The sequence below is a fragment of the Musa acuminata genome, unplaced genomic scaffold (genome assembly GCF_036884655.1).
Source record: "Musa acuminata AAA Group cultivar baxijiao unplaced genomic scaffold, Cavendish_Baxijiao_AAA HiC_scaffold_1138, whole genome shotgun sequence".
In the NCBI taxonomy this organism is placed as follows: Eukaryota; Viridiplantae; Streptophyta; class Magnoliopsida; order Zingiberales; family Musaceae; genus Musa; species Musa acuminata.
Window position 1 is genome coordinate 1,037,118 of NW_027021350.1, and position 19,475 is coordinate 1,056,592.

General features: G+C 41.6%; 4 protein-coding genes across 4 annotated transcripts; 1 reads left to right on the forward strand and 3 right to left on the reverse strand.

Annotated features, from left to right (window-relative positions):
• Nucleotides 1–47: 47 nt before the first annotated feature.
• On the forward strand, nucleotides 48–1,875 carry LOC103999600 (transcription factor bHLH147). Its single transcript, XM_009421391.3, has one exon. It carries the CDS (start codon nucleotides 1,175–1,177, stop codon nucleotides 1,700–1,702), a length of 528 nt encoding a protein of 175 aa, XP_009419666.2. The 5' UTR covers nucleotides 48–1,174; the 3' UTR covers nucleotides 1,703–1,875.
• Nucleotides 1,876–2,268: 393 nt separating this feature from the next.
• On the reverse strand, nucleotides 2,269–7,105 carry LOC103999601 (non-specific phospholipase C1). The gene is made up of 3 exons (XM_009421392.3): nucleotides 5,776–7,105; nucleotides 3,388–3,564; nucleotides 2,269–2,791 (listed from the first exon to the last, which is right to left on the reverse strand). Exons 1-3 carry the CDS (start codon nucleotides 6,929–6,931, stop codon nucleotides 2,472–2,474), a joined length of 1,653 nt encoding a protein of 550 aa, XP_009419667.2. The 5' UTR covers nucleotides 6,932–7,105; the 3' UTR covers nucleotides 2,269–2,471.
• Nucleotides 7,106–7,286: 181 nt separating this feature from the next.
• On the reverse strand, nucleotides 7,287–12,858 carry LOC103999602 (ASC1-like protein 3). Its single transcript, XM_009421393.3, has 6 exons — nucleotides 12,418–12,858; nucleotides 11,596–11,804; nucleotides 10,398–10,553; nucleotides 8,382–8,567; nucleotides 8,116–8,294; nucleotides 7,287–7,685 (listed from the first exon to the last, which is right to left on the reverse strand). Exons 1-6 carry the CDS (start codon nucleotides 12,529–12,531, stop codon nucleotides 7,666–7,668), a joined length of 864 nt encoding a protein of 287 aa, XP_009419668.1. The 5' UTR covers nucleotides 12,532–12,858; the 3' UTR covers nucleotides 7,287–7,665.
• Nucleotides 12,859–14,173: 1,315 nt separating this feature from the next.
• On the reverse strand, nucleotides 14,174–16,077 carry LOC135671271 (uncharacterized). Its single transcript, XM_065179300.1, has one exon. It carries the CDS (start codon nucleotides 15,424–15,426, stop codon nucleotides 14,314–14,316), a length of 1,113 nt encoding a protein of 370 aa, XP_065035372.1. The 5' UTR covers nucleotides 15,427–16,077; the 3' UTR covers nucleotides 14,174–14,313.
• Nucleotides 16,078–19,475: the final 3,398 nt, after the last annotated feature.

Consider the following 19,475-nt stretch of genomic DNA (forward strand, 5'->3'; position numbering starts at 1 on the left):
TATATATATATATATATATATATATATATATATATATTCATTGGTCATGAATATGTTTGTATACCAATTAAATCTTAGAATCATCTTAATTTCTAGTTGGAGATGAATTTTGGTACGACGATAAGGTTACTCTTTTACGATCGAAATTATGAAAAGGAGAATATACTAACATCCCCATTGTCGGATGCATGTCCTTATTTTAACCCACATTGTTGCTTGTAGCCTAATTAAGAACTCCAAGTTGGTTGAGTGGCATGAAGTGTATGTTTCATTGTGTTCTATACACTTCATCTTCTTCTTCTTCTTCTTCTTCTTCTTCTTTTTCTGTATTTAAATACTACTTTATTTGCATACTTTAATAGACTTGTATAGATAATTCCAATGATGATAGTGAAAAGAAGATTAAAGATGGCCTTTAGAAACACAAGTGGGGAAGAAAAAAAAAATGGGGCATCTAATTCAAGAGTGCATATGAAGAATGCATCACCCTTTTGTTTTTTTCTTCCTCGGATAATATTTTATATTTTTATATATTATATTAATCATGGAAAATGGCATCTACTTGAAGAGTGCATCTCAAGACTACTACATCACCTTTTTAATTTTAATTATTATCCATATTATTGATAACTATGATTGTCTATTGTGCATATAATAATATGCTGAGACAAATAATATAATTTATATATGAAGTAATACTTTTTTTTTGAAAAAAAAAATTACATAGATTTTTTAATTTTATTTAGTCTTTTTAAAATATTTTTTTAATTGGAAGTAAAAGGCACAACCATATTTGTAACTAACTCCACTAAACCCCTCTCTCTCTCTCTCTCTCTCTCTCGACATATCTCTTTCCACAACTCTTCCTGTCCTTGACGCATTCTCTCTCTAGAGAGCTCTCTTCCTCCCCCTCCTCTTCTCTCTCTTCCTACACCTCACCTGTCCTTTGACACATTCTCTCTCTTAGATAGATCTCTCTGCCTCCTCTTCTCTCTCTTTCTATTCATCTCTCTCTTCCTACACCTCTCCTCTTCCTTTCCTTGACACATTGATTCTCTATCTCTTACACTGTACCTCTCACTCTCTCTCTCTCTCTCTCTTCCCTTCCTCTCCTTGACACACAGCTACTCTCTCTATCTCTGTTCCTTTGCGCTTTGTGCTCGGCACTGCCACAATGATTCCTTCCTCAGCTTCATCTTCCTCGGGTTCTCGGAAGAAGATGATGAAGCGTGGCCCAAAAGCCCAACCGGGGACCAAGTGGCGGACCGCGGCGCAGGAGCGGGTATACGGCCGACGCCTCCTCGAGGCTCTCCGTGCCACTGCCGAACTCGGGCCGCGCGCCGTCAAGGAGGCCGCGGACTCCGCCCTCGCGTTCACCGCCCGCGGCCGGTCCCGGTGGAGCCGCGCCATCCTCCTCAGCCCCCGCCGCAGGGCGCGCCTCCTCCTCAGGACCGGCAGCAAGATCCGCCGCGGCCGCAGGCGGGCGAGGGCCGCGGAAGCGGTGGAGAGGGTGAGGGGCCGGCTGCGGGTGCTTCGGCGACTGGTGCCTGGGTGCCGGACGCTGTCGGCTGGGAGCCTTCTGGAGGAAGCGGCCGACTACGTGGCGGCGCTGGAGATGCAAGTGAAGGCGATGAGGGCGCTCGCGGATGCGCTCTCCCCGGCGCCAGCGGCGGCGGAGCCTGGAAGCCGAGGAGGTGTTTGATGGGGTCTCCTTTCTTGTGTGATACGATGGAACGACAATAATTAACGTATAGGATTGATGTGAAGACGATTGGTGGGAATGTGGTGTAACGCTTGTAGAATCTCGATGGTCGTAGACGCCCCTTCCGGCAACGACACAAATCTTGATGCAACACCGGCTTTGATGATTTGCTATGCTGCGATCGAATCACGGGCTTAAACCGATTTGGTTATATTTGATAGCATAACAATTACGTTGATACTTATTATATTTGATATATATATATATATATATAATATTTATCTGATGAGATATCAAATTTATCTAATTAAAGCTTGAGGACTGAAATTTCATCCACTAAAGTTTAATGTATAAGATATCATATTCACTCATCTACAACAGTGATCTTATTATTATATATAAAATTTTATTTATCGTCGTCATCAAAAGTCTAAAATTTGAGATAATAAATTTTTGAATATGTTTTATTAGTTTAAATTCTAAGAACATTGACGTTAGTTTGAACAGCGTGAAATAATTCTGATACCATAGATAAGAAAAAGGCAATCTATGTTGGCAATAGGAGGGAAGGAACCAAGAAACACACTTCTTATGACAAGAATCCACCAATCGTTCATGGTTTATAGGAGGACATCATATACATACATCTGCAGGGAAATCATGTAGTTACATGGGAAGTCCTTTTTACCTTACCAGTTCAAGCATTCCATTGTTTCTTTCCTCTTGAAACCTCTAAAACGCCTACTAGTATTGAGGTATGTGTTTCGAACTAAATGCTTTGGGTGGAGGCATCGGAAGACCATCCACTAATCCGGCTAGTTAGAGCAGGTCTCATCGTGACAATGGCGGACTCATTTGCTCCGGCCCTCAGTGCAGCCCTGCCAGCTTCCAGGAACCTTGCGACCGCATCCTCGGCATACCTGTTTGCTTGACCCACAGTCATGCCCTCGCCAATGTACGGATAGGTGTTAAGCACATGGTCTCCATTGAGCTGAGAAGCGAGTTGGATCAGTTCCACCTGAAACTCCGACAGCACCTTGTCTTCCCTTGGTCCAAATGGCCTCAATGACTTCACCTTTGGGAGTTTCTCTGATCGATCAAGCAGTCAATGGTTAGCTATCGGTAACAAAATCAGTTCACCAATGTGTATGACTGAAGCATCAAGATATGACCCAAGGACTTTTTCATTTTCAGGGCTGAGGTGAAAAGGTTTCAGTTCAAGCTTGCCTAGCCTGACTAAGATGTCTAGAGCTCATGTATGGTGACATTCGTCCTATATATATCTCAGGTATCTGAAATCAAAGCTTATTTCTCGGTGTGTCCGACAAACTAGATTCAGTCAGTCTCCGAAAGGAATGAGGTTTGTCTTTTTGTGTTGAGCATCTTACTATTGCTGCTGAATTGTATAGATTCACAAAATTAAAGCCCTGAGAGGGAAAGAAAAACTATTCAATCTGCAATCAGAGACACCTGGTTTGGCATAACAATCTAAATGTTATATCCAAACTTGAATAAAGAACCTAGATATTCATTTACTATTCCAATTACTAGTCTTTTGGTTGTTTTCAACAAACATATTGATCTCATCTTAAACACTAGTGAACTAATGCATGTGCTTATTCCATGGAACGTACATGGATATGCGTGCTTGTGCTTGTAAATGTAGTAGACATAAAAGTGGATACCTGGGCAATCAGTCCGTGGTGTCTTCCGGATGGATAAGTGGCTCTCGAACGTCCCAGCCCAAGCATCTCTCTTTGTGAGAAAATTCGAATTCAGGTTAAATAATTTCCTTACCGTTGCTGGAATGGAAGAGTGCTCAAACTGTGAATGTGGAGTTGGCCCTTTAGGTTCATGGATCACTGCACGATCAAAGGAAATAATGCAAAAAAACTACATCAGATCCCACATGACAACATAAGAATTTATAAAACAGCCATATATTTCTTGTCGCTGAGCTCATGGATCACTTCAATGTACTGCGCATGGCAGAAATGCAAAACCTTCAGAATTTGTTGGCAAAACCCTGAACATGAGCTGGAACAATGTGGCGATCAGCTTGGATCCATGCCAATATGCGTGTGTCAAGCCAGCAAAATATCGGCAAGCATCCATGGTGATATGAGCATTGCCAAGCCACCAAAATAGACACGATAGTAACTTCTGCCTTATTCAGAAGTGCAACCAGCAAAACAGAAAATTAAACTTTTCCTAATTCTCTTGAAGAAATTTCTTTTTTTCTATTCTTTGTTGCACAACAAAGGTCAACCTAATTGCCGCTGCCTCCACAAAGGTAGAAGTAGGTCCAGATACATTATGAACTATTGATCAAGCATTGAATACACATTTCAAGTTTCTACTCCGAATCTCTTCCATCTCTATCTTGTCTGTTCTTTTCTCTCTTTGTAAGAATAGATTTACATGGGTTTCCTTTTCTGCCGGTAAATTTCTGAGCATGGTATGCATGATGTTAAGAAAAGAAAAGGCTTAAAGCACATTCGTAAACTATCTCAAATCCCAATACCATTTGCTTGTGAACATCAAATAAATATCAAATTAGCTCCACAGGCAATGTCCTCACACTGATCTCTTGATTAGTAATATTAGAGATGAAAAGAAATTGAATGGCACCTCTAACTGCACTATATTGATCTTCCGTCATCGCATGTAGCCTCTGACCCATCGCTTTCTATTATCCCTCAAACTGAATGGCAGTAAGACTGCCTCAAAAGTTACACATTCTATTTTATCAGATATATGTGTCTAAAGGCAACACTTCCCTGAAAGAATTTTATCCCCAAAACATTAGGATAAAATTTCCACAACTACAGGATTCTGCCACCTTTCAAATACTATACAGATATTGATCTCAAAGCTCACACCTTCCTCCATAAACATTAAGCAATCCATATGGTATGTTAAATTGATGGGGATTGTAAAGAAAACTATTCATTGGTCTTCCAAGCTCTGCTTCGTTATGCTCAAATCCACCAATTTTCATGGGAAAAGTTATAATGATTTCATTTCTTTATGGCCACAGCCATATATTCTTGCGGACATCATAAGTACTTATTATTTAAATCACTTATGATGCTTCATTTACACACATTTTCGCATAATTCTTGTTAAGTCTGAAAATTGGCCAATATCATCCTGTTTCCAACAAAATATGTTCAGTAAAAATTATGTCACCTCCCTTAAATGGCTGAACCTCCCTAGAGTAAGTATGGATGAGATCCAAAAATGAATCAACCACTTATTATGCACAGAACTATAAGAACAAAATTGAGATTGGAGAACATTAGAGAATGGAAATTTCAGTAAAAGAAGACATTCGATCAACTATCCAATCCTTCATCAGAACTACACAAAGGACGCTCAATAAAATAGCCAATAACACTTTGAGCCTAATGACTAGCTAATCAGAGGCAGACATCAAGGGATTCGGACAGATTATTTAATGTGCATCTTGTATTGACCAACATTATGTGAGAAAAAGTGAAGCTGTAGAGAAATTATAATGTAAGAAGATGTATCAAGACTTTATTGCAAGAAAAGGAAGCTGTAGTTCATGGTCGCTACATGTAGATAGTTGATGTACGCATTAAAAAGGCTCTAAAGAAAAGCTTGGCACATCACAGATTCTTTAATTGGAAACTCAGAACTTATACATATCATAATTGGTTAACCTGTTAGAAGAGTTTTAGGAAACAAAAGTTTATAACTATTATGGATCTTGCTTAATAATATGATTCTGTGTACGAATCACACCATATATAAAGCTAAGTTTCATGAGCAAGAATTTATACTTGTAACTAGGTCTACATGCACAACAAGTAGTTGCCATAAAGAAATGAAATCATGCAATGGTTACCAAAGGTTCTCCTCCCCTAGAGAATAATTGCAAAGACAAGAATGGTGAATATATTATACAGTAATAAATTGCAAAGACATCACAACAATTGAACTGCAAATACAAATCTTAATTAGCAGTCTGCATTTCGAAAGCCAGTATCAGTTTCACCCTAGGAAGAGTCACAAAAAGAATGGAGAAATCCAAAAGAGACACTCACCGGTGCGCTTCTCGATCCAAGGGGAGATCAGGATGGTGGGAACTCGAACCCCCAGCCTATCAAACTTGAAGTAGAAAGGGTCGGGGCCGATTATGCCATCAGGGTTGGGCACCCCTGTGACCGGAGTAGGCACGTGGTCGTAGAATCCACCATGCTCGTCGTAGGTGATGAGCAGGGCCGTCTCATTCCACTGTGGGCTCGCCCGGAGCGTCTCGTAAACCTCCTTCACAAGCCTCTGACCCCTGGCGATGTCGTGGGAGGGGTGATCATCGTTGGCCGGGGAGAGCTTCACATCGAAGTAGTGCTGCTCGATGACGACGTAGTTGGGCAGCCGGCCCAGCTTGGCGTCCAGCTTGAAGGCCAGTTTGTAGCTGTGGAACTTGACGAGGTGCTTGAGCTTACGCAGGCTCTTGAAGAAGAGCACGGCGGGGATGTTCTGGTAGTAGACGCCGAAGCTGAGGCCATCCTCATCGAGGGAGTCGAAGATGGTCTTCTGGGGAAAGCCATGAACGAGGTCCCGGCGCACGTTGCTGGTGGCGCCGTGGGAGGTGGCGGAGTGAACGTAGAAGCGGTTGGGCTGGGTGGAGGCCGGGACGGAGGCGAACCACCGATCGAACACCGCGAACTCCTCCGCGAGGGCGGAGTAGACGGGGACGGCATCGGGGGCGAAGCCCCGCATGACGGTACTGGCCATCCCCTCGCCCATGCTCTCAGCCTGCTGGGCGAAGCCGCTCATGGGGGCGGGCACGGCGGCGGTGTCCTCGGAACCGAAGATCTGCTCGCGGATGGCCTGGAAGGAGTGACCGGGGTCAGAGTCGACGTAGGCGGCGCCATCGGAGACGAAGACCTCCGGGGAGGAAGGGTCGGAGGCGTTAAGGCGGTTGTACTCGTGGCCGGTGAGACCGTCGATGTCCGGGCGGCCGCCCTTGGTCCGGAGCCAACCCAGCATGTGGTCGAACGACCGGTTCTCCATCACCAGCACAACCAGGGTCTTGATCGGCCCCTTGATCTCGTGCTTCGCCTTCTTCTTCCTCCTTCCCGACACCGCCCTCTCGGCGTCCAGGCAGTGGGCGGAGGTCACCAGGTAGAGCAAGAAAACGGCCACCACCAGGAGCCTCCGCCGCGCCCGCCGCCCGCCCTGAGCCACCAAATCCATCTCCCTGCCGCCCCACGGAGGAGCCCGGACGAAAGAGTCCCAAAGAGCTCCTCCCTTGCTCAGAGACAAGAGAAAGAAAGGGGAGGTTTTCTCGAGTGCGGTTGGTGCGTCGACTCGGGCAACAAATGGAGAAGGGGCTACCGACGAGCGGGGCCGACACAGAGGGCAAGAGGCATACCACCAAAGACACCAAGCTTAAAAGAGAACGAGGGACACGTCACGGCCTTGTTTAGTTGTCTTTTACCCTTGGATTTGAATCGGACGGCGATGCGGGTAGGCCTTCCGTCGCAGTCTTGGCCGAATAGGATTCGGCGGTCCTTATATATATATATATATATATATATATGCAATTGAATTACCAAATGAATGATCTCCTAATAACATTCTCTTGATCCATCTTTTGTCACAATCATGGCAAACAATCTTACATGATGATATTTCATGTCCGTTCCAAGAAAAAGGTAAAGATAAAAGGGGGAAGTTTAGGAAGATAAAGGTAAAGATAAAAGGGAAGTTTAGGAAGATAACCAACAAAACCTTCATTACAACCTGTACTCTGCCTCCTCCTATTTTCAACATCCAAAGTTGGGGCTATGACCTTTTTTGAGTCATAACAACAGGAAATCAAGATGTAGACAAGTGAAAGAATCTGTCGGCGCTTGATCCTGACGTTAAAGATGGAAGGATGGACAACGAAATCTGCACCCATTGCAATATCTGGACAGCAGCGGTGTTCATTCTCCATCTTCAGAATCTGTCCTTGAATTAGATGAACATCAGCTAGTAGTAGACATTACCTTGAAGCAGTTATATCATGAATTAAAGAAGATAAGAAACCTCCAAAAGGAAAATGTCTGGTTTTCAAGAAAAGTTACTCGAGGAGATCCTACATAGTAAGTATCACAAGGAAAATTTTCTGTGAAGTTCTTCACATTTGCATAGAGATCTATTATATTTTGGCATGCTCCACATATTGAGGTGCCATGATTGTTTGAGACATGCTACGACAAAATCAATATAGCAAAATCTGGTCCTGGAAAATCTCTTAGTAAAATCTCTTACTAGGTATTCCTAGCAGACAAGTCATATTAATATATGCAACTGATCAGTCTATTTCAATTTTTGATAGAAAACTTCTATAACATGCAAAAGTGTACAAGTAAAGATTGTTTGGAAACAATTACCTGATCGAATGTCCTCTCCCACTTGACCTTTATTACTCATTTGCTTCATTATCATTGCAAATATTAGTTTCCACCAGTAGGCGTGGAAGACAAGCAGTGTAAGAAGCATTGTGTTGAACACATAATATAAAGTGGTCGGGAAATTTTCCATCCACGACAAGGCTTCGACGCACTCGTAGCTGAAAATGGAACCATTTATCAATCAGCACAAATATAAAGGAAGGTTTTTCGCTTTTTTAAAGAAAGCATTTGAGGCTGCAGAAAACCTTGAGGCCTTAATTATCCAGAAGGGGAAGTAAACTAATCGCAGTAGAAACCATGATATAGCAAAAAGTCCAAAGCACAAGCTAGCTGCCATCTCCTTTTCTGAATATTTGAACAATTTAGCTGATTCTAGAAATACATCACTTGTATCATGAAGGGCAAGAATCATGGTCCCAATACGGAAAAACCTGCATAAGAAAATTCATCATTTCCCTATTTCTACACTTGATAAAGACCTCACAGGAAAACACCAGCATAAGCGTCAATAACTAATACAGGTTTATGTATTTGAAATTAAAATTTAAGTTTAATATACAAAGAAAGTTAAATACGGAGATAACTGTCAGTCTCAACTACGTAAATTTTCCAGGAAACAACTGGTGATGATGCAAGAACTGTGATTATCATGACAATATGATACAGTTTAGTACTACAATTATGTGCTAATCAAGAAAAAAGTGTCTTGGATTAGCAAATCAACATAAAAGTGGCAAAAAAAAATTATAAATCTTTTTCATTACTTTAACATAAGTTTGCCGACGAAAGGGGCTACAAAAGTAAGCAGATCAGGATCGAGTATCATCTGCAATGGTTGACAAAGTGAAATTTATAAAATACATGGAGATTTAAGGTTTCCAGTTTTGTATGTAGTAGATTCTCAACCCTGTAAAACCTTAAAAGCTACAATGGTCTTGGGTTTAATCACCAGAAACTTGCTTTCTGTAATAGTTAGAAAGAAGAGGATGTCAACTTCATAAACTTAAGAAAGCAAAGATGCCAAATTATGTAAAACAGGTTGATTAGCTTGCTTTCCAGACACTATTATTTTCTCTCTTATAGACATTTACTACTGATGGCCCTCAAAGGAATCACTCAGCTACTTGTGCAAATTAGACCCCACAGAACAGGTCAGAACAAAATTAAAGGGCCTCGTATATTTTAACATTCTAGTACACTTACAAGCATGCTTAAACATCATACTTATTTATAAATCATGAAAGATGACTGATCACATTATGTAAGATTTCCTCAGATTTCCCTTCCAGAGATATATGATGAATATGCCTCTGTTCTTAACCATTTCACTTATATAATCCTATTGACAAATTAACTTTCTTTTTTTTAATATTGCAGTCATGTCAATGACCTGCTGGAACAGCATGTGGCATAAGCATCATTTCATGCCAGTGCCATTTACACACCACTACACAGAGAACTGTGTTCGTTGCTAATTCACTATCTTCATGTTATACGCCGTACGATTCCTTGGCATATACAATCCACGCACCATATGACAATAATCTCCTAAAATGCAAAGGTAATGTGGTGTAGTGAAATATCGGCCGGTTCCAGGACAATCAGAAAACAACAGAGCCCTTGTCCACAAAATTGACGTCCTCAAGGGGCGAGTTCTTCTACCAGATATTATAACTTAGCTCCTTCCCAATGTTTCCTTATATATTTGTGGGTGGAAGGAACCCCTCAAAATGACACCTACTAAAAGATAAAATAGCAAAACCACGAGCCACTACAACAAGGGCACCAATCATGAGGTCAGTTACATCATGTACATATACATGTAAGCCAATTTAGGAAAATAAACACCAGCATTCCAGTAATATTGCCTAGTTAATGATTTAACCAAAGATCCAAAGCCCAAGTCAGCTCAGCTAAAATTTTACAAAAAATTAGAAAGAAAAACAAAAAGGTCAGCCAGATTTGACATGCAACATCTTTAAGTCCATGATCAGGGTTTTTTAATGGCAGTTGGTATACCTCAAGTCTTTAAGTGAGATTTTTCCTCACCTTGTTTCCCTTATTATCAATCATCTTGTGGTGAAGTTTACATGTCAAGGTAATAGATCTTTTGAATATCAGATCCTTTAGTCTCTTTTACATAAGAAAATTAAACATAACTTATCCACTAAGTTTGGCATCAGAAGTACTATAAATAAAAGCAAGAAAAGAGTCTAGAAGATGCAGAGGAATAACAAGGTCGACTAACTTTTCAACGTTACCTCGTAATGTAGGAAAATCCAATCAGAACTGAGGTCACTATGTGATGAGACATCATTATTGAAAAATCTTTTCTGCGAGTTTCCCATGCAACAAGAGCACCAATACTGTAAACGTAAAATCCACATTGACACATGTAGAATAGGATCAAAGAAGACCTAACAAAAATGGAAAAGAGGAAAAAGAAAAAGTTAGTATGAACAAAAGATATGAGGAAAATATGAGAGCTACACTATTGATATTATGTTAACCTCAGAGTGAGCTACATGCTTAAGACATCTAAAAGTCATAGACATTAAATCATAATGGCTATTAGTTACTTAATAAAGAAGAGTGGAACAGGTAAAACAATTATTTTAATTTGCTCAATGGATTCACATGATTTAGCTGCAGAGCAGTTGAGTATCATTATGCTTTGTTATATTGATGAAGAATGCCATGTTTATAAATTATCATGACTGAACTTTTTTTATATACTTATATCTCTCAGGTACATATGAACATCTCAAGTTAACACGATGAAGAACACCCATTGGCATAACTAAATTCCATAATTATACCAATCATGAAGGCCAGTTTCAAAACAGAATCACATCATGTTTCATTCTGCACTCCGTAACTAGACTATTCATGGAAGAAAAGAGGTCAGATGGCTCAATTTCTTTAGGATGACACTTGCATGAATTCGAGCTACAGAATCAATGCTTGCTGCCATTCAATCCATTTGCAGCTTCTGGAAGGCCCAGCAAGAAACTACAGCAAGAGAAAGTAATCATGGAAAACTTATGACGGTTAAAATGAGCCAGTACCTGATTAAAAAAACTTCCATAACATGATACCAACAAATGGTTAAAGGCAGCTAAAAGAAAATCTTGTACATACATAGGCAACTGTGTCCTATGTGGTTGATATATTTTAGCTAGGAAAAAAGATGTCGAATTAATCTGTGGTTTGTCTTGGTGATAATGTCTAAAAGAACTATTTTGGATAAGGAACTAAAATCCAACTTTTAAGCATTAATGCGAATAGAAGAATTTTCACTAAAGAAACCTAAGTCAGCCTGCACCAAATACTGTTTCATTTCATAAGCAACAATAGTTTTGTATAGTCTCATTAAAATCAACATGAGCACCCAAATGTCGCATGTAAGACAAACTTTCTACAATAAAAAGGAGGAATGTCCATCATTTCTGGACTCACTTCAATTCTTGGTTTGGCCACCCTTTGAAGTATTCTTTTGTATCCAATGACCAAGTCTCCTGCTTAATAATTGAAAGAACCCATATTTGAACAGCAGCATAATATGTCAGCTTCCACATTGACTCGGAACACTTTGTAATTTTTGACCATTTAGCCTCGTCATTCATCATAGGAACAGCTTTATAACTCAACAATTTCATAGCCAAAGGCTGAAAAGGATTAAATGAGTTCATAAGTTCCACAAAGAACATCGAAATCATATGAGTGTAGCATTTTAGAAAGCCTTGTTCGACATATAAGATTAAGTAACAACCAAATATGCAGTGCAAAGAAGAAACTATCAAGGGTATATGACAGATTTGCCAATGCAAAAGTTGATCTATTAAGATGTATGCCAGCACATTCATTAATGTGTTTAGAAAAGTTTAACTTGGTCTATGTAACAGAAAAATTCCATCAACAGCAAGATTTGTCAATCCTTTAGCCACAAATGGGAAAGCCACTATGATTTTTCAAATAGACAACACCTTGAATCACATTGAATTTTAGGGCTTGAGTTACTCTTCTGCCTCGCGACATTATCTAATTCTTCAACAAGAACAAACTTTTCTAAGCACCACAAAATCACTTAGCTTTCCGTTCATTCTCTTTCATAGGAATCTTGACATTCTATTTTATATTCAAAAGAGAAAAGATGGGATGCAGCAGAGATCTCAGCAACCACTTTATACACGATGCACGATAACTCATCGACGAAATGCTCCAAACGAGGAAAAGAAAAGGAATGAAGGATAAAAGAAAAGGAGAACGGAAGATCCAAACCTTGTAGACGAAGCGGTCGAGCAGGAGCCGGGCGACGAATGACCCGAATGCGAAACATAGCACAAGCAAGAAATTGGCCGGCTCCGGGCCAACGCCGGCGTGAACCAAGGTCATGTCGATTTAGGACGAAAGAAACCCAGCGCTGATCAAACCACCACCGCCACAACCGATGGATCCAAGCAGCGGAACGATGCCTTGGTCAATTGCTGCCGGTATCTGCGCCTGAGACGGAGAGATGGGAGATGGGGCGCGAGCGGCTCGATGAGGTTAGGGGGATCGCCGAGACTACTGCTCGCTTTGGCCCCCCTGCGTTCTATTTCTATTAGGTGGTGTCTAAAAATAAAGGTCGAGCGACCGAACCAGAAAGAAGAGAGAGAGAGAGAGAGAGAGAGAGAGAGAGAGAGAGAGAGAGACAGAGAGCACACGAATTGCAAATTTGGCCACGACTCTTGTCATGATTGATCTCACAACCTTCTCTCATATAAGTATTTCGAATTTAGATTATTTTAAATCTTAAAATTTTAGTAACTTAACTAATTAGAAAGCACCGCAGAGAGTATATTAAAAGCCCATAAGTGATCTATGCCCAACAATATATCATCGTCGAGGAGGATTATCGAGATAGTCTCACCGAGGGTTACAGGAGACACCTCCAAAAGGGTTTCGATCTATTGTTGAGGACTTTTTGATTATTAAAGAGAACTCATCAAAAAAAGGAAATGATGTTTGCTTACCTTCTAGAATTTGTTATTGGTTGTAACATCATTACTTACCAAAGAGAAATTGATCTAACCCGGATCAAGACATCTTGATCAGATCGAACTGACTCACAGATTAGTAAAGTTGAAACTATTCTATTCAAGGATATTATCGAGATTTTAAATAAAAATTATCCTTAGTGGAAAATAAATATCAAAGCATTTTATTATTAGAGTTTTGGATAAATTACACTTTTATTTTTATGTCACTTTTGGAACATTATCCAACAAAAATGTTTTGCTCGTCAAAAAATTTCAAGAAAAAATAAAACACTCATTTTAATGTAGCCCTCTCACAAACCCTATCCATAGGAAACAAAGATTCCATGAATGCATCGGTAGAAAATAATGTTAGCCAAAAGAATAAGCATCATTAGCCGAAAGAATAAATTTTCTTTAGATTGGTTCTTTGTAATAAATAGTAGAGGTAAGATTATCTAAAAATCAAATTGACATCAATCATTTTAATACTATATAACCCGTAAAAGATAAATGATTAAATGAGATGTCAAATATGTTGATAAAGGGATCATTTGATCGATCGATTATTGATATGACTTGTAGGCTCATGAGAAATTATTTATTTTGAACGATAAACGTACCCGTATGATTTTATCATTTCAGAACTCGTAAACTCTAAAAGATACTTATAAAATAGAGAAGACCCGATGAACTTAAGAACGGTTGGTTCTATACTCCTCGATCAATCCATTATCAGTACCAATTTGGTTGATGGCAACCTACATATTTTAATTGTGTGAATTATGTACCCACATCAAACCACTTTATAGCATCCTTAACCTAATTAACTTTGTGATCCAGATCTAGTTCAACAGAGACGTTGTAGCGCCTGCTAATTTTGGAGTCACTGTCACCAGAAGCTGGCAATATTTAATGGCTTTTCTCTTCGCCAGAAGCTGTCACTTATAGGTGTCTCTGTTTACGCATCAGTTGCGTGCCTAACGCTAAGTGAGCGACCAACCATTGGGTGGGCGTCGTGATGCTGATGCTAATTTTGTATTGTATGCGTACAGTAGCAAGCAGTCATTATTCACACACACGAAGGGAAAGAGGAGACACCATTAGCAGTAGCGGAGACGGAACGTGCGAGCCCATCGAACAATCGAGACGTCCTCACTCACGCGGTGTATATGACGACGAAGCACGGCAGTACCGCCCTCGGGCTGTACACCAACAGCTCGTCCTCGCCGACAGCGCCGCCGCCGACGCCGTTGGGCACCACCGAGTCGAACCCTGCCCCCTTCTCCTCCTCCTCCGCTGCCTCGCCGTGTCCGTGCGCCACCCTCCCGGCCACCACGCGGCACACCAGCATCGCCCTGCGCGCTCCCAGGAAGGCGAACTCGCGCTCCAGGTCCTCCGGCAGCGAGGCGTGCGCGCCCCAGCTGGTGGCGTACGTCGCGATCCCGTCCAGGTCCGCGTGCTTCCCCGTGAAGCCGTGCCGCACGATCGCGCAGGCGCAGCAGTAGGGGCTCCCGCAAGCGCCCGCCGGCGCCGCGCCCCCTCTCCGTTCCGCCTCCCGCGAGCAGAGGATCGTGGTGCAGTAGAATCTCAGCCGCTCGTTACCGTCCGCGATGCAGCGCCCGTCGCCGCGGCCGCCGTTGCTCGCCTCGTACCGCGCCGCTCTCGACCGAACCGCGTCGCGGTACTCCTCGTACCGCGCGAGGGTCCGGGTCGTGTTGTGGATCTTGAGGATCCGGCGGACGACCAGCGACGACTCCCCGATCCACCCCGACCGGAAGATGATCCGGACGATGTTGTAGCCGGAGTCAGCGTCGCGGAGCTCGGAAAAGGAGTGCTTCGCGGCGTGGTGGAGGTCGAGGAGCTGGGGTTTGCTCAGGACCTCGCCGCACGCCGGACAAGGGTAGATTTCGTCTTTGTAGGAGAGCGAGTGGTGATCGGCCACGTAGAGTCGTGCTTGCCCGTCAGCTCTACCATCGGGTGATAGGGAGATCAGCTCTATGGGAGAGCGCCGGTGTTGCTCTTGGTTCTCGCTGTTGGGTTTGCGGAAGGAGAGGAGGCGGCTGAGATATGATCGGATGGAGAGGGGCTTCTTCGTGCGGGGGTCGGAGGGCACAGGAAGGGTAGGGAAGAAAGGTGAGATCTTTCTCCTCTTAATCGGCGGAGGTGGGTCGTCGGAGCTACTGCAGGAGAAGAAGAAGCAGCCGAGGTGGAGGAGGAGGAGAACAAAGAGGGAGAGGAAGCTGCTGAAGCAGGATCCCTCGGTCGTCATCTCGTCATGGGACAACAGAAGAGGAAACCTGTGGGTTGGGTGGGTGATGAAGGAGAATCCGTCTTACCCGGCGAGCTACTAATAAAAGGAAGGAGACGAGATGGCTTTCTGCAAAAGAAAGAAAACACGAGAGATCAGAATCTGTGTCCCTTTCGGAGTGCAGATCACATGCAGAGAGTGGCCGAGTTATCTGCAAAGAGAAGTCCTCAGTGTCCTCCCACTGTCACACGACCAGATTCCAGTAAACTAAGTCCTCCATCGACGGCCACGTCCTTCGGTCTCTTCTCCTTTACCAGACAAAGATGACTGCAAGGGGAATGGCGTCGGCTTTTGACCTCCGTGATCGACTCTTCACTGGGCCGCAACGTGGAATCCGCCGAAGGCTGCTGCCGCCATGGATTTCTGGTTTGGTGGGGTGGTACGTGCACGACGGAAAACAAAGAAGAGGCGATGAGAGCCCCAGCCACCGGACATATGGCCCGAATCAATTAATTAGGATTAGACATGTCCGACGTGAGACTATAGCTGAACTCTGCACCGACGCGTTACTTTTGTGTGAGATTCCAGCTAAGCTATCGGACGTTAAACATCGAGAGATCCAACATTAAGAGGATGGGAGCCTTATTGGATCCACCGGAGATCGTTGAGGTGCATCCGTGTTGACCACGCACTCTACTAGAGAAGACGAGGCATTGATGGTTCATTAACTATGAATCCCCTAACGCTGTCTTACAAGTTGTCTAATAATATAAGAGTGATACTTTAGCAGTAATACAATGAAGAGAAGATGTCTTTTGACGTGTTCATCTCCATGCATAGATCATTTGAGTGTAGAGGCGATGTGAAAGGATCTACCCGCATGTCGGACTTTATATCGGTCTACCCGACCCGTTCTGGGCCGAAGAGATTCTCCTCTCGATTCGTTGATTGGGACACGTCCTCACCGTCCATCGGCCGACTTGCCGCGGCCTTTCGCGCTCCTCCTTATCCTCTTCCCCCACCGGATATCGAAGCCAGGAGAGGATTCCACCCACCGGATATTGAGCAGAGGGCACGGGAAAAAAGCTTTCAAGGACAAATGGGGTACAAACGCTTCCCATCGGATTTGGATGTTTCTTTGCTCGTTGCTCGGTAGGGTTTCCTTTCTGAACGGAGTGCTCTCGAACTCCGTCAGATCGACGAGGAATTCGACATTTTGGAAGGTGACTATCATCCTCTTATCTAATATTTCTTCCTGGACTAACGTGTTTCGATTCGCTTAACGCTTTCGTTCTCGATACGAAGGGTGTCTGTGGGTAGCCCCATTGAAGGAATCGAATGATAGAGTTAGATCCCTTGGCATAAGCTCTGTCCGATGCTGAATGACGATGAAAGAAACATTCTTTTAGGTTTGACAGGGCTGCTGATGATCAATTTTCAGCATCCTTTCTTTTTCCCCCTCGCATCATTTTAGGCTGCAGTAGTATATAATATTTATTTATGTTCTTGCATATAGTCGTTTAGGTATCTTGAAAGACTGTGATTGTAGTGTTAACTTTTACATCTAATGTGCGACTTATATGACACATCCACAAGAGTAAAACATGTAGTTGCTCGCTGTGCAGCTCCTGGCAGCTGGAGTTGGTGTGTATCGAGACTGATTTTTACCGCATTGCATCTGATAATCTCGGCAAAGTGCACTATAATATATACATTACAGTATTTCTCGACTGGTGTGACATCTGTTCGAGCTATCATTCTTAACATTCAGCTGCTTACTGGTGTGTGTCTTTGTCGTTCTGACTCCTGTTGCATAACATTTGAACACTCTTGGTTTATCACACATATGGTATTTTTTTTAAAGAAAAATTCCTTAAAAGAATTACATGCATATCTTTGGAATCTGATATTGCTCATTTGGTTCACCATGCATTAGGTTCATGTAATGTGTGAGGTCTGGTCTCAATCCTGATTTTTATGTCCCTCTCTGCTTATGAACCCGACCTCAGATGGTTAGGAGTTTGATGGGACTTCCATTATGTTCTTTTGAGATGCACAAATACATGTTCACTTGTTGAGAAATCCATGGTCAATTGACATTTTGATAATTGATGATTGCCTTCTCTCTGAATACTTTAGCTTGTTCTTTTTGTACTTGATGTTTCAAATAAGCAAGGACTTACCTCAGGGGAATGTCTGCGAAGATGCGTCACCTTTGTTTTTTTTCTCCAAACCATCTAGTTGATAAATCTGGATGTAGACCGACGAGATAGGCATCTCTGTTGGAACTGCAGATACTTAATCTGAAAAGAAATGTTTTATGTGGATATAATGTTAAACTTCCCATGAATTGCTGTGCTTCTTAACTGTAGCAATTTGTTTTGTAAACAATAAAACATTTTTCTCCTGAAAAGAATGTTTGAAAAGTTTTAGGGACAATTTCCTTTGTGCTCATTTTGATCTATTGATTGTGTGCTAATGAGAGCTCATCGAGAACTTTAACATTACATTAAAGGGTTTCTGTTTACAATTTTATTTATTCCACAGTTAGGAAATCTGTGGATTATGGATATAAATTATTTCGGGCTTTAATAGCAAGGCATCCTCTATTACGGTGATTTAAAAAAATTCATTCTCTTACCATTTGGCATACATGTGCTGCAGAGAACTTTTGCCAAGTTCACCAGTGTGAACCAGTTTGTTCTTTTTGATCTGTGAACCATATGGTCCCAAAAATGCTCTTCGAAAATTATGATCACTGTTTAAGTTCTCTCTATTGTTTGTTGATGTCTCACTGTTCCACTTCTAGTGTCATGTAGATAATATTTTTCTGTATAGTAGATGTGTGATGGATATTAAGTAATGTTAAGAATAAAAGTTACTTCAAAGCGTTAAAACCAATTTGCTATTGGGAAAATCATTAGCTGATTTGATTTGCTTGTTGAGCGGACAGTCTCATAGAATCATTGATCATTGTCAATATCATAGATTTATGTCTGCAGATCTCGAGTCAAAATCTGTATCTCCCAGCCTAGTTGTCATTGGATTTTAGGTGAGAGGTCTCCTTATGCATTAAATATCTTTTCATATTCAAGTGTATGTTGCTAAAATATATGGGTTTGAAGCTAAATATCTTTTTAAAGTAGATTTCTTTTGCAGTCACATGTATGATATGTAATTCCTTTATGAGATGAATTTACTGCATACATTTTATTTTCTAGTTCATGATTATGTTGAAGCTTATAATTCTGCATCTACTTACTAATAGAATAATTTGAATTGAGACGGAAGTCATGCAGGGTAATTTTTGATTGAAGGGATTCTAACGAAAAAACCCACTATTTTCTATAAGACCAATTTAAAAAGGAAATAGAATCTACAAGTTGTATATGGCTGTGTTATTCCGATTTTTATTTATTTATTTTGGTATTGTTGGCGTAGCTGACGTCTTAAAGCATTGACTTTTTTCTCCTAGGTGTGGTGATCTTCCACTTACTGTTGCAATTGGTTTACATTCCATGGATCTGATAGATGGTGTTAATCAAGTGCAGGGTGACATCACTAATGTTCGAACCGCAGAAGTGGTAAAAACCATCTTGCTATGATATCTTGTTCTTCTTAATAGTTAGACAACTTCGTTCTTCTCCTTCCATAACTTTGTTATGCAACTTAAGTTATCCACTTTTATACGAATGGAATTCAGGTTGGATTCTAAAGATTTCTTTGAGACAAAACGTTTACTAGTACAATCTATGGACTTATTTCGATATTTGTTTTTCGTATCATCATGTTATGCCATGCTAGTTATTATCTAGCTGCTTTGCTATGGTAGGTTGGAGGCACACTTACACTTTCAATTCTGGTGCATGAACTTCCAAATTTCGTGAGTGGTTAAAAGCAAATTCAATGGTTGTAAGAGAGAGCATGACAACATTGCCAAATGTTCTTGGCCACAGCTGAACCATTTAGTGTCGAAATGCTTCGATCTTTTTGATCTTAAGATTATCGTTTTGGTTCATCTCTAACAGTTGAAATGCTTCCATTTCCACAGGGAAATATCAAGAGGGAGT

Coding starts and splice junctions, on each gene's coding strand:
- LOC103999600 (XM_009421391.3), top strand. CDS start 1,175: ATGATTCCTTCCTCAGCTTCATCTTCCTCGGGTTCTCGGAAGAAGATG.
- LOC103999601 (XM_009421392.3), bottom strand. CDS start 6,931: ATGGATTTGGTGGCTCAGGGCGGGCGGCGGGCGCGGCGGAGGCTCCTG. Junction 3,565..5,775: donor TTGGATCGAGAAGCGCACCG/GTGAGTGTCTCT, acceptor TTGATCGTGCAG/TGATCCATGAACCTAAAGGG. Junction 2,792..3,387: donor ACCACGGACTGATTGCCCAG/GTATCCACTTTT, acceptor TTGATCGATCAG/AGAAACTCCCAAAGGTGAAG.
- LOC103999602 (XM_009421393.3), bottom strand. CDS start 12,531: ATGACCTTGGTTCACGCCGGCGTTGGCCCGGAGCCGGCCAATTTCTTG. Junction 8,295..8,381: donor TGGATAATTAAGGCCTCAAG/GTTTTCTGCAGC, acceptor TTCCATTTTCAG/CTACGAGTGCGTCGAAGCCT. Junction 7,686..8,115: donor GGGAGAGGACATTCGATCAG/GTAATTGTTTCC, acceptor ATTCAAGGACAG/ATTCTGAAGATGGAGAATGA.
- LOC135671271 (XM_065179300.1), bottom strand. CDS start 15,426: ATGACGACCGAGGGATCCTGCTTCAGCAGCTTCCTCTCCCTCTTTGTT.